At 37.3% G+C, this 19,050-nt stretch overlaps 1 protein-coding gene across 1 annotated transcript in view; it reads right to left on the minus strand.

Moving 5' to 3' along the window:
- The window catches only part of LOC126236281 (origin recognition complex subunit 4), an 87,301-nt gene that overhangs the window by 14,074 nt on the left and 54,177 nt on the right, over nucleotides 1–19,050 (minus strand). Inside the window, exon 7 of the mRNA XM_049945445.1 lies at nucleotides 494–646. Coding sequence (XP_049801402.1) covers nucleotides 494–646 — 153 coding nt within the window. The remainder of the gene's footprint in view (nucleotides 1–493; nucleotides 647–19,050) is intronic.

The raw sequence follows: 19,050 nt of genomic DNA on the forward strand, positions 1-19,050 counted from the left end.
AACCATCAGTAACACTCCTATCCCAACCCTTCTTCCCTACAGTTTCCAAAGCTCTACAATGTTGCACCACTAAAAAATGACATGATCTTCACAAGAGAAGCATTCTTAGCATATCCTCAATATCGTAACTCAGCTTGCTGTCCAATCTATTGACTGAATACTCAGAAATGGCTTTGTCATTCTCTTTAACAGATCTCTTTCCAGAAAGTAACAACACTGGATACCCCAAGGCATTTTGTACCTGCTACATCATATCTCTCATGACTACTACTGCCCAATACTGTGTGTAGTAATTACGTTGCCAAAGTCTACATAATACAAAAGAAACTTTGCAGCTATGAACAAGTAACAGAGAGCCAACAAGACTGTCTTACATATATTCTTAGACACACTATATTAGTCTGATTAGAAACAAGTAGACTTGAAAGAGGAAGTTTTTGAGCTTTGGTAAAGATAAAATGATCTGAAAGTTGTTTTCAGTAAATATGTTTACCTTCAAATGCTGGAATGCTTTAAGAATAACTGATCTCTGTGTGACTAAAATGGATGAATTCTGACGGACAAATCTTAAATAGGATCGTAGAATAAGTTCAAAATTGAAAGGTTCTCCATTATATATTTCTGTGAAATGTTTCATGGCAATCACCTGAAAAAAAAAGTAAAATGTAATTCTATAAAGTTCAATACAGTGTGACATGTTATGTTTCTACATAAACTGCCGAATGCATTATTTTTCTAATACAAAAACAAAACAACTTTCCAGATAAAACTGACAGCACCAAAATTTGCAATTACCAAAAGACACATTAATAACAGAGAAAAATCACATAACCTACTGGAACAATAATTACTTCACACTATTCATTGGATCATTGGCCCCATTTGGATGTAAACTGTGCAACATCTCACAAAAAGCTTGAAATGTTATAATTAGAATGGGATATAACTCTTTGCACTATCTTCCCTCCCCCACACGACTACGTAAGTTGTTACATAGCTGTGGAAGTATATAATAACTTTTCTGTTTCTATTTATGTGAGAAATAATTACTGATCAGGAAACTTGTGTAATCTAATCTTTGTGCTGTGTATATGTCCATTAGTAACAATTTCATTGTCAGTTTCATGCCAATACTTTCACTCTTTAAAATACTCTTATACTATTTAAGGGAATGTCATTTTACTTAAAAACTTAAGTATCAGCCATTTTGTTATACCACCCAGCAAGCAATAAACCTTTTCAAATATTAATTCATTCATTCATTTTATATAAACAATGAAATCTTTAAAACAATATAATAATAAAGACAATTCCTGGATGGAATAATATATACACAGTCATGGCCACACAGGCTTGTGCATGGTTGCATATGTATGTATTTCAACTAGAGAAACAGCAGGAGCTCAAAAGATAGAATAAATACTTTTTTCTGTCATGTGCATCATTGCACCATAAGTCAGTCAGCTGTAGGTGAGTAGTTGCCTTTCCTTTATACTATGTATTAAAGTAATAAAACTTTGAAGTTATCGCTTATTTGGTAAAATCAAACATTTCTATAATTAGAAAACTTAGTACTTTAAATAAGTGTAGATCAAGATGCTAGCAAATTTTCTTAGTGCACACAATATCAAATTTTAAATATACAGTTTATAAATCAAAATTCCGCAGCAAAACCAATAACATTATAGCAATAAAAAAAGTATTTTCTAGGTAACATAAACTTGAAAAAATATGTAACATAAGGGAAAAGCTACCACTTACCTATAGTGGACTGATGTGTGGAGTGGAGAAATGTGTAACAGAAAATAGTATCCACTCTATCTTTCGATCTCTTATCTTTTTTCTAGTAGAATTACACACATTCAAACACACAACCACACAGACAACCAAATGTACACACCAAAGGCCATGGAGAACATAAATTGCAAAGGGTGGGAAAAAAAGCATTTATTTACTTCATTGGCGATACCTACTTACACTTTTATGCTACTTGAAAGAAATGAGACATTATCGTCAAGAAGCTGGAATGTCCCCCCCCCCTTTCTTTTCCCTGGTCCTTATCCTATATCTTGATGTGTTATCCCATGTGAAAGTGTGCAAACGTTTTCTAAATATATGTGAGTCATGTAACTCAGATGGAACACGGGCGCCAGCCCAGTATTCACCTTGTTCGATGTGGGAAACCACATAAAAACAACATCTAGGGTGACCAGCACACCAGCCCTCGTTAATCCTACAAACAAATTCAAGCGGGAGCCAGTACACCTCTCCAAATTCCAGAAGTGTCACGCCAGCATTCACAGCTATCTGGACAGGAATATGACTGCCTAAATGCTTCACTATAATAATGGACATCTCTGCCCAAACTCTTTGCCTTTATAAATGTCTGCTTGTGTCTGTGTATATGCGGATGGATATGTGTGTGTGTGTGCGCGAGTGTATACCCGTCCTTTTTTCCCCCTAAGGTAAGTCTTTCCGCTCCCGGGATTGGAATGACTCCTTACCCTCTCCCTTAAAACCCACTTCCTTTCATCTTTCCCTCTCCTTCCCTCTTTCCTGACGAAGCAACCGTTTGTTGCGAAAGCTAGAATTTTGTGTGTATGTTTGTGTTTGTTTGTGTGTCTATCGACCTGCCAGCGCTTTTGTTTGGTAAGTCTCATCACTTTCTTTCTTTTTAGATATATTTTTTCCACGTGGAATGTTTCCCTCTGTTATATTCACTATAACTTTATTTATTCATAATTACTTTCAATAATACAACAATATTCTGGTTGATCTATTACACACCATCTTGATTGAAAAAGCCTGCAAATACTATATAGCTAACAATGTCTACTGAAAGAGAGAGAAACTTAACACTTTCATCATACTGTATGAAGCATTGTACACTGGGACATTAAAATGTATTCTTGTCCAGGAACGAAGTTCATTCATATTGTTAATTTCACCAGTTTATTGCATCACCAAAGTATGCCAATAGGCTATTTTCCTGTGTTAAAAACATGTTTTGCATTGTTGATATTCTGATTGATAACAACATTTAAATAGCACTTATGATCATTATTCTCACAAAATATCTGTTACTTTTAGGTAATTAAAGCTTAAAAATCATTAAATAATCAAATTCTGGCCACGTGATCCAAGAATGCTCTGTTACTGGCTGATGCTTTAGTGATGTCACAGACTAGGAGTAAGATGAAGCTATATTTGTGTTATAGGAGCATTAGCAGAAGTTACAAGGTGTTTATGTACTTTTTCTGCAAACAAATTAGCTATTTAATTATGGAAAACCAATTACATCTTTTAAGTAACAATAAAAACAAATTTTGCGAATGCTGATAGTGGAAGCCTTGCGAAAGTTAATGCATTTATGCTTCACCCATTTACAGCAGCAACATGTGAACGACGGACAGTCTTTTCTCTTCTCCCTGCAACATCTTTAAACTTGCTCAAAAGTAATGAATTGCAGAACTTTTGGAAAAGGGTACATATACTGTAACTAGATTGTCAATTATCAGTCATGAGCTACAACCCAAAGCACAATAAAATCATCCTTTGCAAAACTTTGTGCTGAGGTCCTCTACAGAAGATACTCAGCCGAGATACTGCATCCAGCTGGCCTCTGGTGGCGTAATGGATGGTGCATCCGACTACAGAAAAAGAGGTATCCTGGAAGGATCATGTATATTTCAAAGTTTTACATGAAATACGAAAATAGCATTAACAAGAACTGATTGTAGCAGTTGTTTTCGATTGTAGGATGTATTATATATAGCTTCATATTAGTCTTGGTCTGAGAAATGAACAACAGAGGATAAATACTTTTATTTCGCAAACAAACAATTCATGTTTCTGAAAAGAACTGCTAGTAGTGAAGATATCATCATACACCTACAGTACAGTGAGGCGTACGATCATGAGATTATACAGAGGTACAACTTGCAGGTGACACAAACATAAGGTCTGTGATGTTTGTTATTGTAAAATAATGATGTCTGATGCAGACTTACTTGACCTTTATTTAAGATGACGAAGCTGCAAAAGTTTAAATAACAAGGATCCTAGCATGGCAATACAAAGATAAAAAAATTGTTTCTAATAAAGCAAAAAGTGTGTTGTAACATTAACTAGAAAACATCTTTTTGAATGTGACATGTGAACAGCGATTGCAAATGAAAGCGCATGTATACAGCAAGGAAAATACAATAATATTCTGTTTCTGATCACTGTGGTACAGGTTTGTAATGGTGATTTAGTTTCCATATGAGAGGACTGTTGAGTCATTTTACAAATAAGTTAAAGTGTTCTTTAGTGTTAGGTTCAAACCAGTAATCTATGAACATAATTCTAGTACCTTCCGCCGCGGAAGTCGAACACGCGGCAGAACAAATGGATGTGGTCAGCCCATAGAGAGCTCCGCCTCCATGGCGGCCATTCTGCGCAGCAGCTCTCGCGCAGCGAGGGCACCACCGCTAAGCCACGTGCAGACAGCGGCCAATAGCCGCTCCCTCTGGTTCGTATATAGGGACCCGCTCTGCCCTAGTCCAGCCAGTCTGGTACTCGCTCTGGATTTCGTTTCTATCTCGGCAGTACTGCGTTCTGGTCGTTGTTCGTTGTTGACATTTGCCCGGCTCTGGTTCCGAGTGGATTTACGTTTGGTGTTTGGTGTTGTGGTTTCCACAAGCCTCCGTTGTTTGTCTCTTCCTTGTTGTGTCGCTCATAGTCGGTCGTGGTCGGTTGTTGTCAGTTGTCGTTGGTCTGTCATCCGACTCGTCCTGTGTTTACCCGGTGGTGCATGCTCCACCGCCGGCGGTTTCCCCGCCTGGCGGCTCTGATCCGCAGAACAAGGAGTTCCCGCTTTTAGTTGTGGTTACTAAAATAATTTTATACAATTCAATGGTCTACGGCTTTTAACAACTAAGCTATACCGAATAACTGAGGTGTAGTTGGGTAAAAAGGCAATTTTCAGTAGGAGTTTAATTTCGCTGAATGGTGCCATCCTTCGTTGTTAGTGAACTTGTGCATCAACATTGCAATTTACTAGTACAGTGCAATCGTATTTTATGCATCTTCTCATTCTTTAGAACACTCAAGAACAACTTTTCAGGAGATTTTATAGATGTATTTATACACTATGACACTACACACCATATGTAACCCATTTTCTGAAAGATAAATTCCAAAGCAAGACATAGCATTATGACAGTAGGAGCAACAAGCTAGCCAGTGACATCACAGGTATCACATGACTTGAATGAAGCGTTTTAGTGGCCTGTCAAATTACTTGAATTTCATTCCCGTTTTGATAAAAGGATACGGAAATTCAAGAAGGAAAAAAGTATGTTAGGAACATAAAATGATGTGATTAATCATGCAGGACAATTTCCAGAAAACAGTAAAACAATGTATTACCTAGGTAAGAGAGGTACATGTGACATGATTTATAGGTATTTTTGACATGTTTAATACAGGTACGTCTTTCAGCAACCAAATTATTAAGTTCTTTCTGTACGAAGATACATGTCTGAAAGCCTCTTACAATGCTTCACGTTTCACAGTATATGGTGATGGCTTACTCTAACAAACCAGCACCATTTAGTTACTTAAGTTTTGCTATTAAGCTTCTGTATGTATCTTATGAAGAATTTGCACAGTTTTCAAATCAGGATGATGTGTTACTAGTTTGACCAGAAGACTATTACTGAAACTAGTTATGAAAAAGTGGACATACTGCAACTTCTTAGTAGTCATGTCTTCTTTTTCAAATACGTACTGTCAGAAACATTGAACTGCTACTTTATACTGTTTTCACCATTTCGATATAGTTGTTTAGTACCTGTGGTGATAGTTACCCATCCAAAGGAGTGATATATATTCCTATGTTTCTTACCAATGAATGATTCTTGTAAATGAAAGCTAGTATACTTAAGGTATCAGAGGCGAGAACACAGACATGTGTGGGTTTGCTATTTTATTTGCATGTGGCATGTCACACTGATGGACATCACTTGTTTTAAAGATGTGGTGGCAATTGCAAAAACTTCACAAGAGGAAATACCTACCTGGATGCAAATATACAAGTTTTGGGACTCACCAACCTACGTACTTTGACAAGGTGCACGAGTCCTAATAAGATATATATAAATAATTTTGACAATGCTTCTCATGAGATGTAAAGATACAAATGAACTGTTCTGTTCATTTCTCTTCTAAGTTGAGATTTCATATTGGGTGGTTGTGACTGACTATTGATGTAATCCATTTAGTCATGCACATGTTTATTAGCAATAAATGATTTATTAAAATGAATGGACTTTTCTTTTAAAGAAATTGGAGCCGTACTTTTGAGTTTACTGAGAGCAAATAAACTGCAGTTATAGAAGAAGTTTGGCACAGATTTTCAAGAAGTCACGATTGAGAAACATAAAAAGTTTATGAAGAAAGTGCATTAAATAATACAACGTACAATGGAACATCTCAAACCGTATTAAATTACACACTTTACATCATCAGATTATAAACTTTCCTTGGACCTACACAGAAAGACCTTTGGGACACAATTTATTAGTAACTAAGTGTTTTAATGCCACAGCATACCTTCTACTATGCCAGTTTATTATTAGCTATTGCTCATTTTAATGCAGTAGCACATTTTGAAATAATAATACACATTATGTATCTACCTTTGTAGTGCCTGGAGACAAAGGAGGCCATGTGTGCCAAATGAATGACTTTGTCAGATACCTAAAATCTGACAGTTCAGTATTAAATGAGCCTGTCTGCCATTCAATACCTCCTCTATAGGTGAGAAGCAACCTGTCTTAATAGGTCTGTATTTCATCAAATTTGACTACATGATCTCGTACACTGTCAGATGCTTCTCACGATACTCCTGTCAAACTAAATCAATGTCTTCCACTGAATGGACATAATAGTTTTTATGTTATCTATTTCAAAGATATTGAGCAGTTATGCATTCACCAACATGAAGCAGCGGCTTTGTTTTTTTTATGACAAAGATGTTTCTTTGCCTTGGAGTTAGTCTATATCCACACAGCGAGTTGGTCATCATTATTCAGCGTATTTTCTTCTGGTTTCATTAAATTACCAATGACAACATCAAACACTCCTTCGCACTCTAAAAGAGCCTTTGTAACATCTATCAGTTTGTCCCATTTTCCTCACCTGGCATCTTTTCAAGCTGTTGCTTTTCACCTATTATCATTAACTATTATGTAGCTATAAAATGTTGAACTATTGTTGGAAGTGTTTATGATTGTTGCACTTTATTGCCACAAAACTTCAATATTCTAGTCTCATAGCAAGCTTTGCTACAAATTTGGTAGTGAATGAATGTAGTACTTATATAATGACACTGGTATCTGGTGTAATGGGGCTGGGTGAGAATGAGGAAGTACGTGGTCTGTAGTGTCATTTTACAATTTCTATCAGTCGTATGAGTTATGGTGTGCATAGTGAACATTTAATTCACATTATTCTGTTAGTGCACATATGGTGCGGGCTGTCTTGTTAACCTTGGATTGATATGGGTAATAGAATGGAAACACACTATTCACGAGAGATTCCGCAACAGAAGTCCTCACAGCTGTCTGGAGAAAGCAGCTGAAGAACATGATTTATATATACACAGAGCTATCTAGCTATGTCTCAAAGTACGTCTCTATTTCTGCACAGGACACATCACATACCCAGATTCATCCATGCACACTCGCTCACCCACCCACCCAACACACAAACATAATTTCTCATATACGGTTCCCTTCAATATTCGTACACTTTTCATTTTCTCTATCCTGTGCCAGTTTTATCATTGGTAGCCCGAAGTTATATTTGCAAACATCTGTCTAATGTTATGCAAGCTATTGTGAGTTCTCCGACAGTTATTAACCTAGAAAGACAATGTACACTGGTAACATATTATGCAAAATAACCACAGACAGCATTTGGTACAGTTTTTTCGTGAAGAGAAGAGCGAGGGCTCCCTAGTTCTGAACCGGCAGAAGTCTGTTGACTTAGGCCCGCTCGTATTTTGCATCTGGCCACTCCCAACCTAAGCAGTCTAATACAGAACTGTAAGTATTTAGCCCCTGTGAAGTGACTGCTGTGCTGTGTTGCAATCTGTAGTAAAGTGGTGAGTGATGAAGCAGTTCCTGGCCCATTATGGGCAAAGCCAAATACTCCTTCCACTCATCAGATGAGGGCCTGGGATAGTACATTATACAGTGGAGCAAGGAAAATAATAATGTTGCTGAATGTTGAGAGCAGTAGAGACAGAGAGAGAGAGAGAGAGAGAGAGAGAGAGAGAAAGTTGCTCCACCCCCTCTCCCAGCCGACAAGACTAACAGTGACATACAAAGGGGAAAGCTTCAGCCCCGTGAAAAGAATTAGCAGATTTTGTAAAGATAACCCTGGGAAAACCATAAGAAACTCCAGGCAAAAAGGATAAATTTCAGTTCAAATTGTCAGTATAAAAGTGCTACAGTGTTTTGAAATTGCCTTCCTCTTTGAATTACCATAAACTAGTCATTTTGTTTGTGTGTGTTTAAAAGAATTTCTTGTCATCCAGTAGATGGCTGAAGTTGAAATAATAGAGAGAATTATTCAGAAACCCTCCATGTAGTGTAATGGTTAAGATACCTGGCTGATGTGTTGAAGGCAGCCAGCACAAGTCCTGTGCCATGTTCATTTCTTTTTACACCGTAACAGAAATGACTGCTAAATCATTTTTATTCAATTTCTTGTGGCTGCACCTGTCAAAATACAATGATCTACACTACTGTGTAACTTGGCCAAAAATCAGTCCTTCCCCTGGAGACCTCTTCATGTTATTTGTAACTATAGATTCAGCATAAATTGGAATTCTACTTTCTGACTTTTTAAAAAATTCTCTTTCTCATAATCGGACTTTTTTTTTTCCATTGCACCAAGGGGAAAAAATCGTAATTACAATTTTTTTTTCTGTGTTAGCTTTCTCTTCTTGAACTGAGCCTGCTATGTGAGAGAAAGTCACAAAAAAGAGAACCATTACACTCTTAGAATCTGATCATGTGCTGATTGTATCAGACGACAAATAAGAAATTCAAGAGCTCTTGTAACAGTAGAAAAAGACATTAGAGAGTGCTCGCATGGGTTCTAGTACGACGAAAGCAGAATTCTTGGTCTCCGACTTTGACACTACCAGATCCAGCCTCCCCACAATAATGTCCACCTTAACAGAACAAAATTGCCTATGATAACATGTTCAGTTATCTAGGATCAGTAATAAGAGAGGACTGAGCAACAATACAGGTGATTCCCATCAGATAACCACATCTTGGAGCAAACCATACCATCTGAGTCTTGTACAAGAGAAAATACCTATTTCTACCACAGGCAAAGTGTACACTATAAACATTAGACCAGCAATTATTTATGGCAGTGAAGTACCTGCTGTGAAGAACACACAGGGGCAAAAACTGCATTCTGCACAGAAATGCAAGTTCTGATGGTCATGTGAAGTTACCGTAATGAATATTTCACAGGTAAAACAATTGTCAACATGGTGGAAGTTCAGTGATCACACTTGATATGAGAGTAAAACAATAATAAATTGTGAACTGGTCCATAACTTTTTATTTTCATATAACACGAAGTCTTACAATAACATCTATTACAGTTAAGTTTACAGAATCAATATAATCACATCTGATGCAGTCTAGAATGGTCTTTTCATAACTGTAAGTAAGAGATGAAACGAGACAAGCCTCTTGCCATCCGCCGAAAGGGCACGAAGAAGATGTTAACGGCTGAACGAGACGCATACTGACAAAGCAAATAGAACCTCTGTATTACGTGGATGAGTAATTCTGCCTTATGCAAGTCACCTTTGAAATTTAGTTTTACCCAGACATGTTTCAATGCCTTTTGTACTATCTTCAGTGGGTTACTTTATTTCCTTTCTGTAAAATTGTTGTTATTAACGTTTAGAGAAAATATTTGGTACAAAATATTTACATTTGTGAATGAAGTGATTGTTGTCAAATATTATACTGGGTTTGTTTACAGTTCACAGCTGAGATATGTATTACTGGGCTGATGAATTGTGCGTTGTTTATTACAATGTATCTAAAGTTCTGGTTTTGTAGCTTATTTGGAGAAGGGTGGATGTATGCATTATTTTACATGCCTTACATGAAGCTATAGAATGTTTATGTTGGTGCTGTGAGTCTGCTACACAGTCTACAACTTGTCACCTGCAAACAGCAAAACATAATTTTTTTTTTTTTTTTACGTATTTCTTAATTGAAAATGAGTACATAGCACGTTATTTTGCAAGTTATGGCTTTGATGATGTGTTTGTCTCCTTCGTTTGTGATGTGGTAACATGCTGATTTCTACCACATTTGTTGTTTCACAGGCATTTTCTGTGATTTTTCAAACTTGCAAAGTGTTTTCCCTGCCATTAAGTGTTGTCGTGGCTGTGTAGCATTCATTTGATTCATTGCACGTTTGTCTGGGTGAGGCATGCAGTGTTGTTGGTGTTTAAGGTGTTTGGTTTTTTTTTGTGTGTGTGTGTGTGTGTGTGTGTGTGTGTGTGTGTGTGTGCAAGGCTGAGAGGTGGGGGGAGAGAGAGAGAGAGAGAGAGAGAGGTGGGGGGTGGCAGAGGTTACTGTAGAAAGGCATCTGGAGTAAATTTTGCAAAGTATGAGGGAGAAATGTGAAGTTTTGTTGTGGGTGTTATTTGTACACTTCTTAATTCTGGTAAAGATAGTACTTTCTTTCCATGGCTATGATGAGGTAGTTTTCTTCTATTGTTAATTTTTTATATAGGCTGTCACTAGTTTTAAGAATCTTTACGTCAGTTTCAGTGTTTGTTGTGTGGTGATTCTGGGCTATTTTTTCCAGTGCTCTGATATGTTCTGCGAACCTGGTTCTGAAATTCCTGAATGTTTGACCCACATACACAGATTGACAGCAGTTGCAAGTTTTTGGTATATAAAAGACTGGCTGTATTTGTCAGTGTTGGTGGTATTTCTTCCAAGTCTGTTTTGTTGCTCACTGTCTGCTGATTTGTTGTAGGTTGTGTTGTGTTTGTTTGTGTGTATCTTTCATGATTATGTGTTGCCTATTTCTGTATTTTGTGGTTCACTTTATCCACTCTCTTTCTATCATATCCCTTCTCCCGTGCAATTTGCTTTATTGTATTCAGTACTTGTGTGTAATCATGTTTGTTCAAGGGTGTTTTGTTCAGTCTGTGTAGTAAATGTCTTAATCTGGCTTCTTTGTGAGTTATGGGGTGATTGAATTGGATGTCAATAATGGTACTGGTGACTGGGGGTTTCCTGTAAATTGTGAACTCCTATCTGTTGTTTCTCTTGTGTATGGTGGGAGCTAGGAAATTTAGTTTTTCATCTGTTTGTGTTTCAATAGTGGACTGTATTTGTGGGTGGATGGTGTTTTATGTCCTCATGAAGTTCTTTTATGTGAGGCTGTGATTCATCTATCAGGCAAATTATATTGTCTACATATCTGTACCAATATATTATTGTATACTGTTTTGGTATTGCTGTATTGTCGGATATTGGCTTTGCTATCTTATTGAGGAAAATGTCAGATAGGACACTGACTGGGGATCCCACAGGTAGTTCATCTTGTTGAGAGTAAAATTTGTTGTTGAATGTGAAGTAGTTTTGCTCTGTGATGTGCCAGAGTATGGCCGATATTTCTGGTATGTTTGTTGTGGGAATGTTTCCTTGTAGCTGGAGGTTACTTTCTGATGCTGATGGTTTCTTCTGTTGGAGTGTGTGCGCACATGGAAATTATGTCAAATGAAATTAAGCTTGCATTGTTTTGGTATGTTTTCATTTCTTATTTTTTCTATTAAGTCACTTGGGTTCTTTAGACTTCTGTTTCTTTAGACTTAGAAGAAATGCTACCAACACTGACAAATACAGCCAGTTTTGTGTATATCAACTAAGTTACAACTGCTGTCAATCTGTATATGAGGGTCAAACATGCAGGAATTTCAGAACCAGGTACGCAGAACATCTCAGAGCACTGAAAAGCAATAACTCACACTCAGCATTTGAAGATCATCTGATAGCCCAGAATCACCACCAAACAAACACTGAAACTGACTTAAAGATTCTAAAAACTGGTGACAGCCTATATAAAAAATTAACAATAGAAGGAAACTATCTCATCATAGCCAAGGAAAGAAAGTACTAAATGAACACACACCACTGTGCAATAAAACCCTCTTTGCCAGAATTAAGAAGAATATAAATAACACCCACACCAAATCTTCACATTATCAGTGTCGAGAACTAAATTTCTGTCTCCCTCATACTGTACAAAATACACTCTAGACGCCTTTCTACAGTAACCTCCCTCCCATTCCAGCCCTGCGTGCAGCCTCCCCCCCCCCTCACCGCCTCTAATGACCTCGTTGTCAACGGGACGTTAAACACTAACCACCACCACCCCCCCCCACACACACAAAAACCAAACACCGTAACCACCAACAACACTTCAAATCTGCATGTTTAACCCAGACGAAAATGCCCTAACAAATGAATACAACATAGCCACAACAACAAGTAATGGCGGGGAAAATGCTTTGCAACTTCGAAAAATTGCAGAAAATGCCTCTGACACAACAAAAGTGGTAGAAATCAGTTGTGTTATGACAACACAAACGAAGGAGACAAACACCACAACATCGAAGCCATAAGTAACATGCAGAATAATGCGATACATACTCATTCATACTCTTCTCCCCCCCCCCCCCCCCCCAGAAATCCATAACAAATAAAAATAAAAATTACGTTTTGCTGCTTGCAGGCAACAAGTTGCAGATTGTGTAGCAGACTCACACTACCTACATAAACATTCAATAGCTTCGTGTATGGTACGTAAACTAATGTATACATCCACCCATTTTCCCATTAGGCTACAAAACCAGAGCTTTAGACATATTGTAATAATATGGGCATCAGCCCAGTATTACATATCTCAAATGTGAGCTGTAAACAAACCATGTATAATATTTGACAACAATCACTTCTTTCACAAATGTAAATGTTTTGTACCAAATGTTTTCTCTATAACGTTAATATGTAACAGCAGTTTTACAGAAAGGAAATACAGTAACTGACTGAAATAGCACATAAAGTGCTTAAACATGTCTGGGTAAAACTAAATTTCAAAGGTGTCGAGCATAAAGCAGAATTCCTCATCCAATTTTCTTAGGAAGCATGGAAATAAGAACTGCAACACCACAAGATGATTACTCTATATTGCTGTTAGTCTGTTGCAGGCCAAGTAATGAAAAACATTCATTTTATTAATCAAAAGCTTCACAGTAAATATCACTATTAAGATAACATCGTCATGTTTCAACAGCAACAATGTAAGAACTATTCAAAGTACTTCCTGTATTGCTAACTGACAAGTTTCAAAAGAATATTAATGCATATATAATAACATTGGTAAACTTGTACTTGCCTGTAGTCCCTCAATATTTTATTTCATGAAGTAAACACTTGCCAACAAATTCACAACTTTTAACTTCCTAAATGGTAACCCTTTTGAAAGAATTTCTGTTGCCTCTCTGCTAGTTGGTTATAAGTAACTCTAATTTTGTTCTCATTATGTCTGTGTTTTTGTATCATTCATAAAATGATGATCCATTAATATATCTGTCAGCACTTTTAGTTTTTAATTGCAAAATAGGTACTAGGGACTCATTCATAACTGTAATTTCTTTTAAAAGGTAGTCTGTGTTGAAGAAAGATTAAGACATTGCTATGGTTTGCTTTGCTTGTTTCAGTCAAAAACTTGAACTCTTGAAGCAACACTAAAGCATATGATGAATCTTGTCCTTCAGTATGTGGAGTGCACTGTTGTAAAAAGTAACTGATTACACACTCTCCATCATTGGTAAAGATAATAGTTCTATATGTACCATGCTATATGCCTCTAAAATTTGCTTTATATATGTATATACAGACTGATTTAGTTATCAAAATTCTTGATATGTAACCCCACGTACTAATTATCAGTGTCCAATAATGTGAAATGAGTTGGCCAACTGTTCAACAAATTTAGTTGTTGAATGGAATGAAACAGCAATCCTCAGTTTTGTGAGCTGCAAATCTCTACGAGATTGTTTGACATTTAGCCTTTTCATCCAGTCGGAATCAGAGGCAGAAAGTAGATATTTTGTTGTCCACTTCCTGCTCCCACTCCTAGTGCTTCTGTAAGGTGCAGCTTCCTGCCTAGATTTTGACAAGTTTTTCTGTAATGGCTGTTGACAAACACTGGTTGTCATGAGAAAACATTTGTCCTTGAGATCAGCCTAGTACATTCCAACCACCACCTACTTAGCATTAGGGACAGACTGGTTCACAGTCTTCAGACCAAACAAATAACTCCTTCTCTGGTGTACACAACAGCCACAGATAATGAGCAAACAGGTGTGGTATGGAAGTAATGTGTTACACACAGTCATCAATTAGTGAGAGTCTTGCAATTAATTAGATGAAATATGTACATGAAACATGTCAATACTTAAGGGAATATGAGTTCATTTTTAGCTAATGGTTTTTACTTGAAACGTGCATTATTTGCAAGTTTCTTTTTGTTCCATATTTAAGACAATTTTTCCTACAGCTACTTGGTGTGTACTTTGATGATTTTTGCAATATGTGCATTAGATAGAACTGCCACCAGGAATATATATTTTGAGACTTAACAGAAGAGGACAAAAAACTGGTTGGATTCTCCAGCACTTTAGAATTCGACCACGTTGGTAACCACACTGGAAACCATCAGCCGTGTTTGGTAAACAAGAGACTGTGTTAATCAAAGTGTAACAAGCATTTATATGCCACTACAGAACAAATAGTGAACAATTCAGAAGCAAAAATGAACACAAAGGAACCCAAAATTTATCTGGGTAAGGAAACTTGAGAAACTGTTACATTAAAGAAAACACTCAGCTGACCAATCAAGGATGACACTATATTATGAGGCACCGGCAGTTATAAAGAAAGGATTCATCAGAAGAATCCGAAAACTGGAAGAAAGCTATGGAGGAAGAAATGAATCTCTGAAGAAGAATGAAGAATAGAAATTAGTTAATGAAACTAAAACAAATAAGATGTTTGAAGATAATGGGCTCTGATATAAAATGAAATACAAATACTGAAATGATTCAATAGAAGGCAAAATTTGTAGGAAAAAGACTATACACAATGATTTAGACAACATTATGTTGACACATTTAGTCCTATATCAAGATTTGATAATGACGAGCACTTTTTCTAGCGTGGCAGTGTAAGGTGATTGACACATAAAACAGTTTGATGTAAAGTATGCATTTCTAAAAAGTATTTTGAAGTAGGAAATTTACATTTGTCAAAACAGAGGCCAATAATAATAGTACAGAACTTTTACATAAATCACTGGAAAGTTTTTATGATTCAAACAAAACCTCAAAAACCTGTTACAAATTTGTTCTTTAATTTCTCAGTGAATGTAATTTATGGAAGAGCTATGCCCCTTAATTCCATTCAACAACTAGATTTATTGAGAGGTTGAACAGTTCTGTGCTCATAGGCAGCACACCGCGCCTAGTACAAGTCCACTGCGGTGATCGGGGCCACAGCACCAAGTTACGACACCTGAAGATAGGTTATAAGAGACCAAATCCAGTTGTGTGATAATAAAAGAACTTTACAACTGAAGCGGTATCTTCAACTTCTGGTATAATGCTCAGTTGCGGATGTTTCTCCAATAGGATTATTTGTAAATTTATGGAACAATTGGCTACTTCATTTCATATAATTGTGGGCACTGACGATTAGTATCTGGTGTTACATATCAAGAATTTTGATAGCTACATAAGGAGAATTTCAGAGGTATAAGCATGATAGATATAGAACAATTATATTTACCAACTGATCCAGGATGGATAGTATGTAATCAGCCACTGTTTACAATACTGAATTCAGTTGAGAAACAGCTGGAGGTCTCACCATTTGCGAATTCCTACTCCATTTGTAGACTTGCTGCTGTGACAAACATGCATCACCGTACTGAACCTTCATTCGTCGATGAATTTCAATAGGTTTCACACTTCCACTACGCAAAAACCAAATAACAGAACGCTGTTCTTCCCTGGCACAAGTAGCAATTGGGGCGCCATCTTTATACTGATACTGCGACGGTATGTGTGCATCTGCACTATGCTGCCACCTACAGGCCATTCTGCATGCTGTTTGTAGCACGCTTACCAACTTACAGGATAACGGCGTGAAATTTCGATTTTTTATTACAAATTTAAGCTTTTCATTTGACTCACCCTCGTAAGTGTCTTCATTGTGCCTGTCTATCTACTTCACGGTAAGTAGCAATCGATATTTTCCTATATTGTTCCTACCTCATGTTTCCACTGTTTCTTTTACGTATGTATTAATATTCTTAGGAAAGATGGGAATTAGCAATACAGGAAGTAATTTGCACAGTTCTTATGTTGTTATTGTTAAAATGATGGCATATCATAATAGTGTTGTTTGCTGTCGAGCTTTTGATGAATAAAATGAATTCCTTACATTAACCAGTCTATAACAGACTAACAGTAATACAGAGGTGCTATATGCCTTGCTGGTTTGTGTCTTGTTTAGCAAGTCAGATCTTCTTCACTCCCCCTTGACAGATGGCAAGAGAATTAATTCTTTCATCCCTTACCCACATTTATGGAAAGACTTTCTAGACTGCGTAAGGTGTGACTATATTGAGTCTGTAATCTTACCTGTAATGGATGTCATTTTAAGATCCCTATGTTATACGAAAATAAAAAGTTACTAACCAAATCACAATTTATTATCCTTTTACTCTCATATCTCATGCAGTCACAGAACTTCCAACATGATGACAGTTGTTTAACGTGTTATAAATTGATTATGGATTTTATCCTTAAGAATATCTTCACACGACTGTCATAACATGCACTTCTCTGTAGAAAGCAATTTTTGCTCGTGTGTTCTTCACAGCCGATATCTCACTATCGTATATAATTGCTGGTCTAAATAACTGAATATATTAACCTCAAGTAATTTTGATCTGTTACAGGTGGACATTATTGTAGGTAGGTTGTATCTGGAGGTGTCAAAGTGGGAGACCATGAACATGCTTTTTCTGAATAGAAACCATGCCAGCAACTTGTTTGCCTCCTCATAGAAACAGCACATTATCAGATTCTGAGAGTATAATAGTTCTCTTTCTTGTGATTTTTTCTTCTTCACATATCATGTTCAGCTTGCGAAAAGGCAGTTAACATGGAGAAAAATGTAATTACAATTTTTTTCTTGTCACTATGATGAAAAAAGCAGTACAGTTATCTTTGCTGACATATATTTTTGCATTTATATTACATTTAGCTGAGCTGAGCTAATCTACAAGACTTCTTACTTTTTGACAAACTTTCCAATCAATGTTGAAAAATAATTAACAGAAACCAACTATTTAAAAAAGAACACTACTTATGAGGACTCATGGATATTACAGTGTCATGGAGCTCAGACTCAAATTTTTAGCCTGCACAGCAGACACAACAGTAGCCGGTTTATATTATGCTGCAGACTTTTACTGTTTTGATAAGCTTTACAATCAACTTAAAAAAAGTGAATTACTATTTAAAAATGAACAGTATCAAGTGTAATGGAGCTTGTCCTCTTAACAGACACTGGAAGCATTTGAAGCTCCATACCACAGCCATTCTGCTTTTCAATGACTGTGTGTTTACATTCATGTTCATTAAGGACTCTATTTGCAATTACCATATACTGAATGTTTGTCTTCATTATTTAACTCTCCCCAAAACATCTCACAGCCCAATCCAATATCTGATTCTTCAGTAGAAATTTCAAATACTTCTTTGAAATTAGGGAGGCTCAGGATTTTTGGTCTACTCATTTCCTCTTTGATATTATTAAAAGCCTCCCCCTCCTCTGGACCCCAGCACCGTTTGGTCTTTGCCTTTGAGAGATTTCTCATGACTCAGCATCTCTGCTATATGGTGAGTGGCAACTTTCCTTCTCTAATACTGTTACATTCCATCCTGGATTTTCCATTGTTTGAAATGTCTAAAAGGAAAAGACCAAATGGTGCTGGGGTCCAGAGGAGGGGGAGGCTTTTAATAATATCAAAGAGGAAATGAGTAGACCAAAAATCCAGAGTCTCCCTAATTTCAAAGAAGTATTTGAAATTTCTGCTGAAGAATCAGACACACACAAATGCAACCTCCACACACATCTGCAGTCTCAGACAACTGAAACCACACTGTGAGCAGCAGTACCAGTGCACGATGGGAGTGGCGACTGGGTGAGGGTGAGGAGGAGGCTGGGGCAGGGAGGGGGAGGGATAGTATGGTGGGGGTGGTGGATAGTGAAGTGCTCCAGTTTAGACAGAGAGCAAGAGAGACGGTGGGGATTGGGGGGGGGGGGGGGGGGGGTAAGTAGTGGAAAGGAGAGAAATAAAAAGATATAAAAAGATTGGGTGTGGTGGTGAAATGACGGATGTGTAAAGCTGGAATCGGAACAGGGAGGGGGGCTGGATGGGTGAGGGCAGTGACTAATGAAGGTTGAGGCCAGGAGGGTTACGGAAACATAGGATGTATGGCAGGGAAAGTTCCCACCTGCGCAATTCAGAAAAACTGGTGTTGGTGGGCAAGATCCATTGGCATAGGCTGTGAAGCAGTCACTGAGATGAGGGATATCATGTTTGGCAGTGTGTTCAGCAACAGGGTGGTCCACTTGTTTTTTGGCCACAGTTTGTCGGTGGCCATTCATGCGGGCAGAGAGCTTGTTGGTTGTCGTGCCTGCATAGAATGCAGCACAGTGGTTGCGGCTTAGCTTGTAAGTGAAATTGCTAGTTTCACAGATAGCCCTGCCTTTGATGGGATAGGTGATGTTAGTGATCGGACTGGAGTAGGTGGTGGTAGGAGGATGTATGGGACAAGTCTTGCATCCAGGTCTATTACAGGGG

This window comes from Schistocerca nitens, chromosome 2 (genome assembly GCF_023898315.1).
Source record: "Schistocerca nitens isolate TAMUIC-IGC-003100 chromosome 2, iqSchNite1.1, whole genome shotgun sequence".
NCBI lineage: Eukaryota > Metazoa > Arthropoda > Insecta > Orthoptera > Acrididae > Schistocerca > Schistocerca nitens.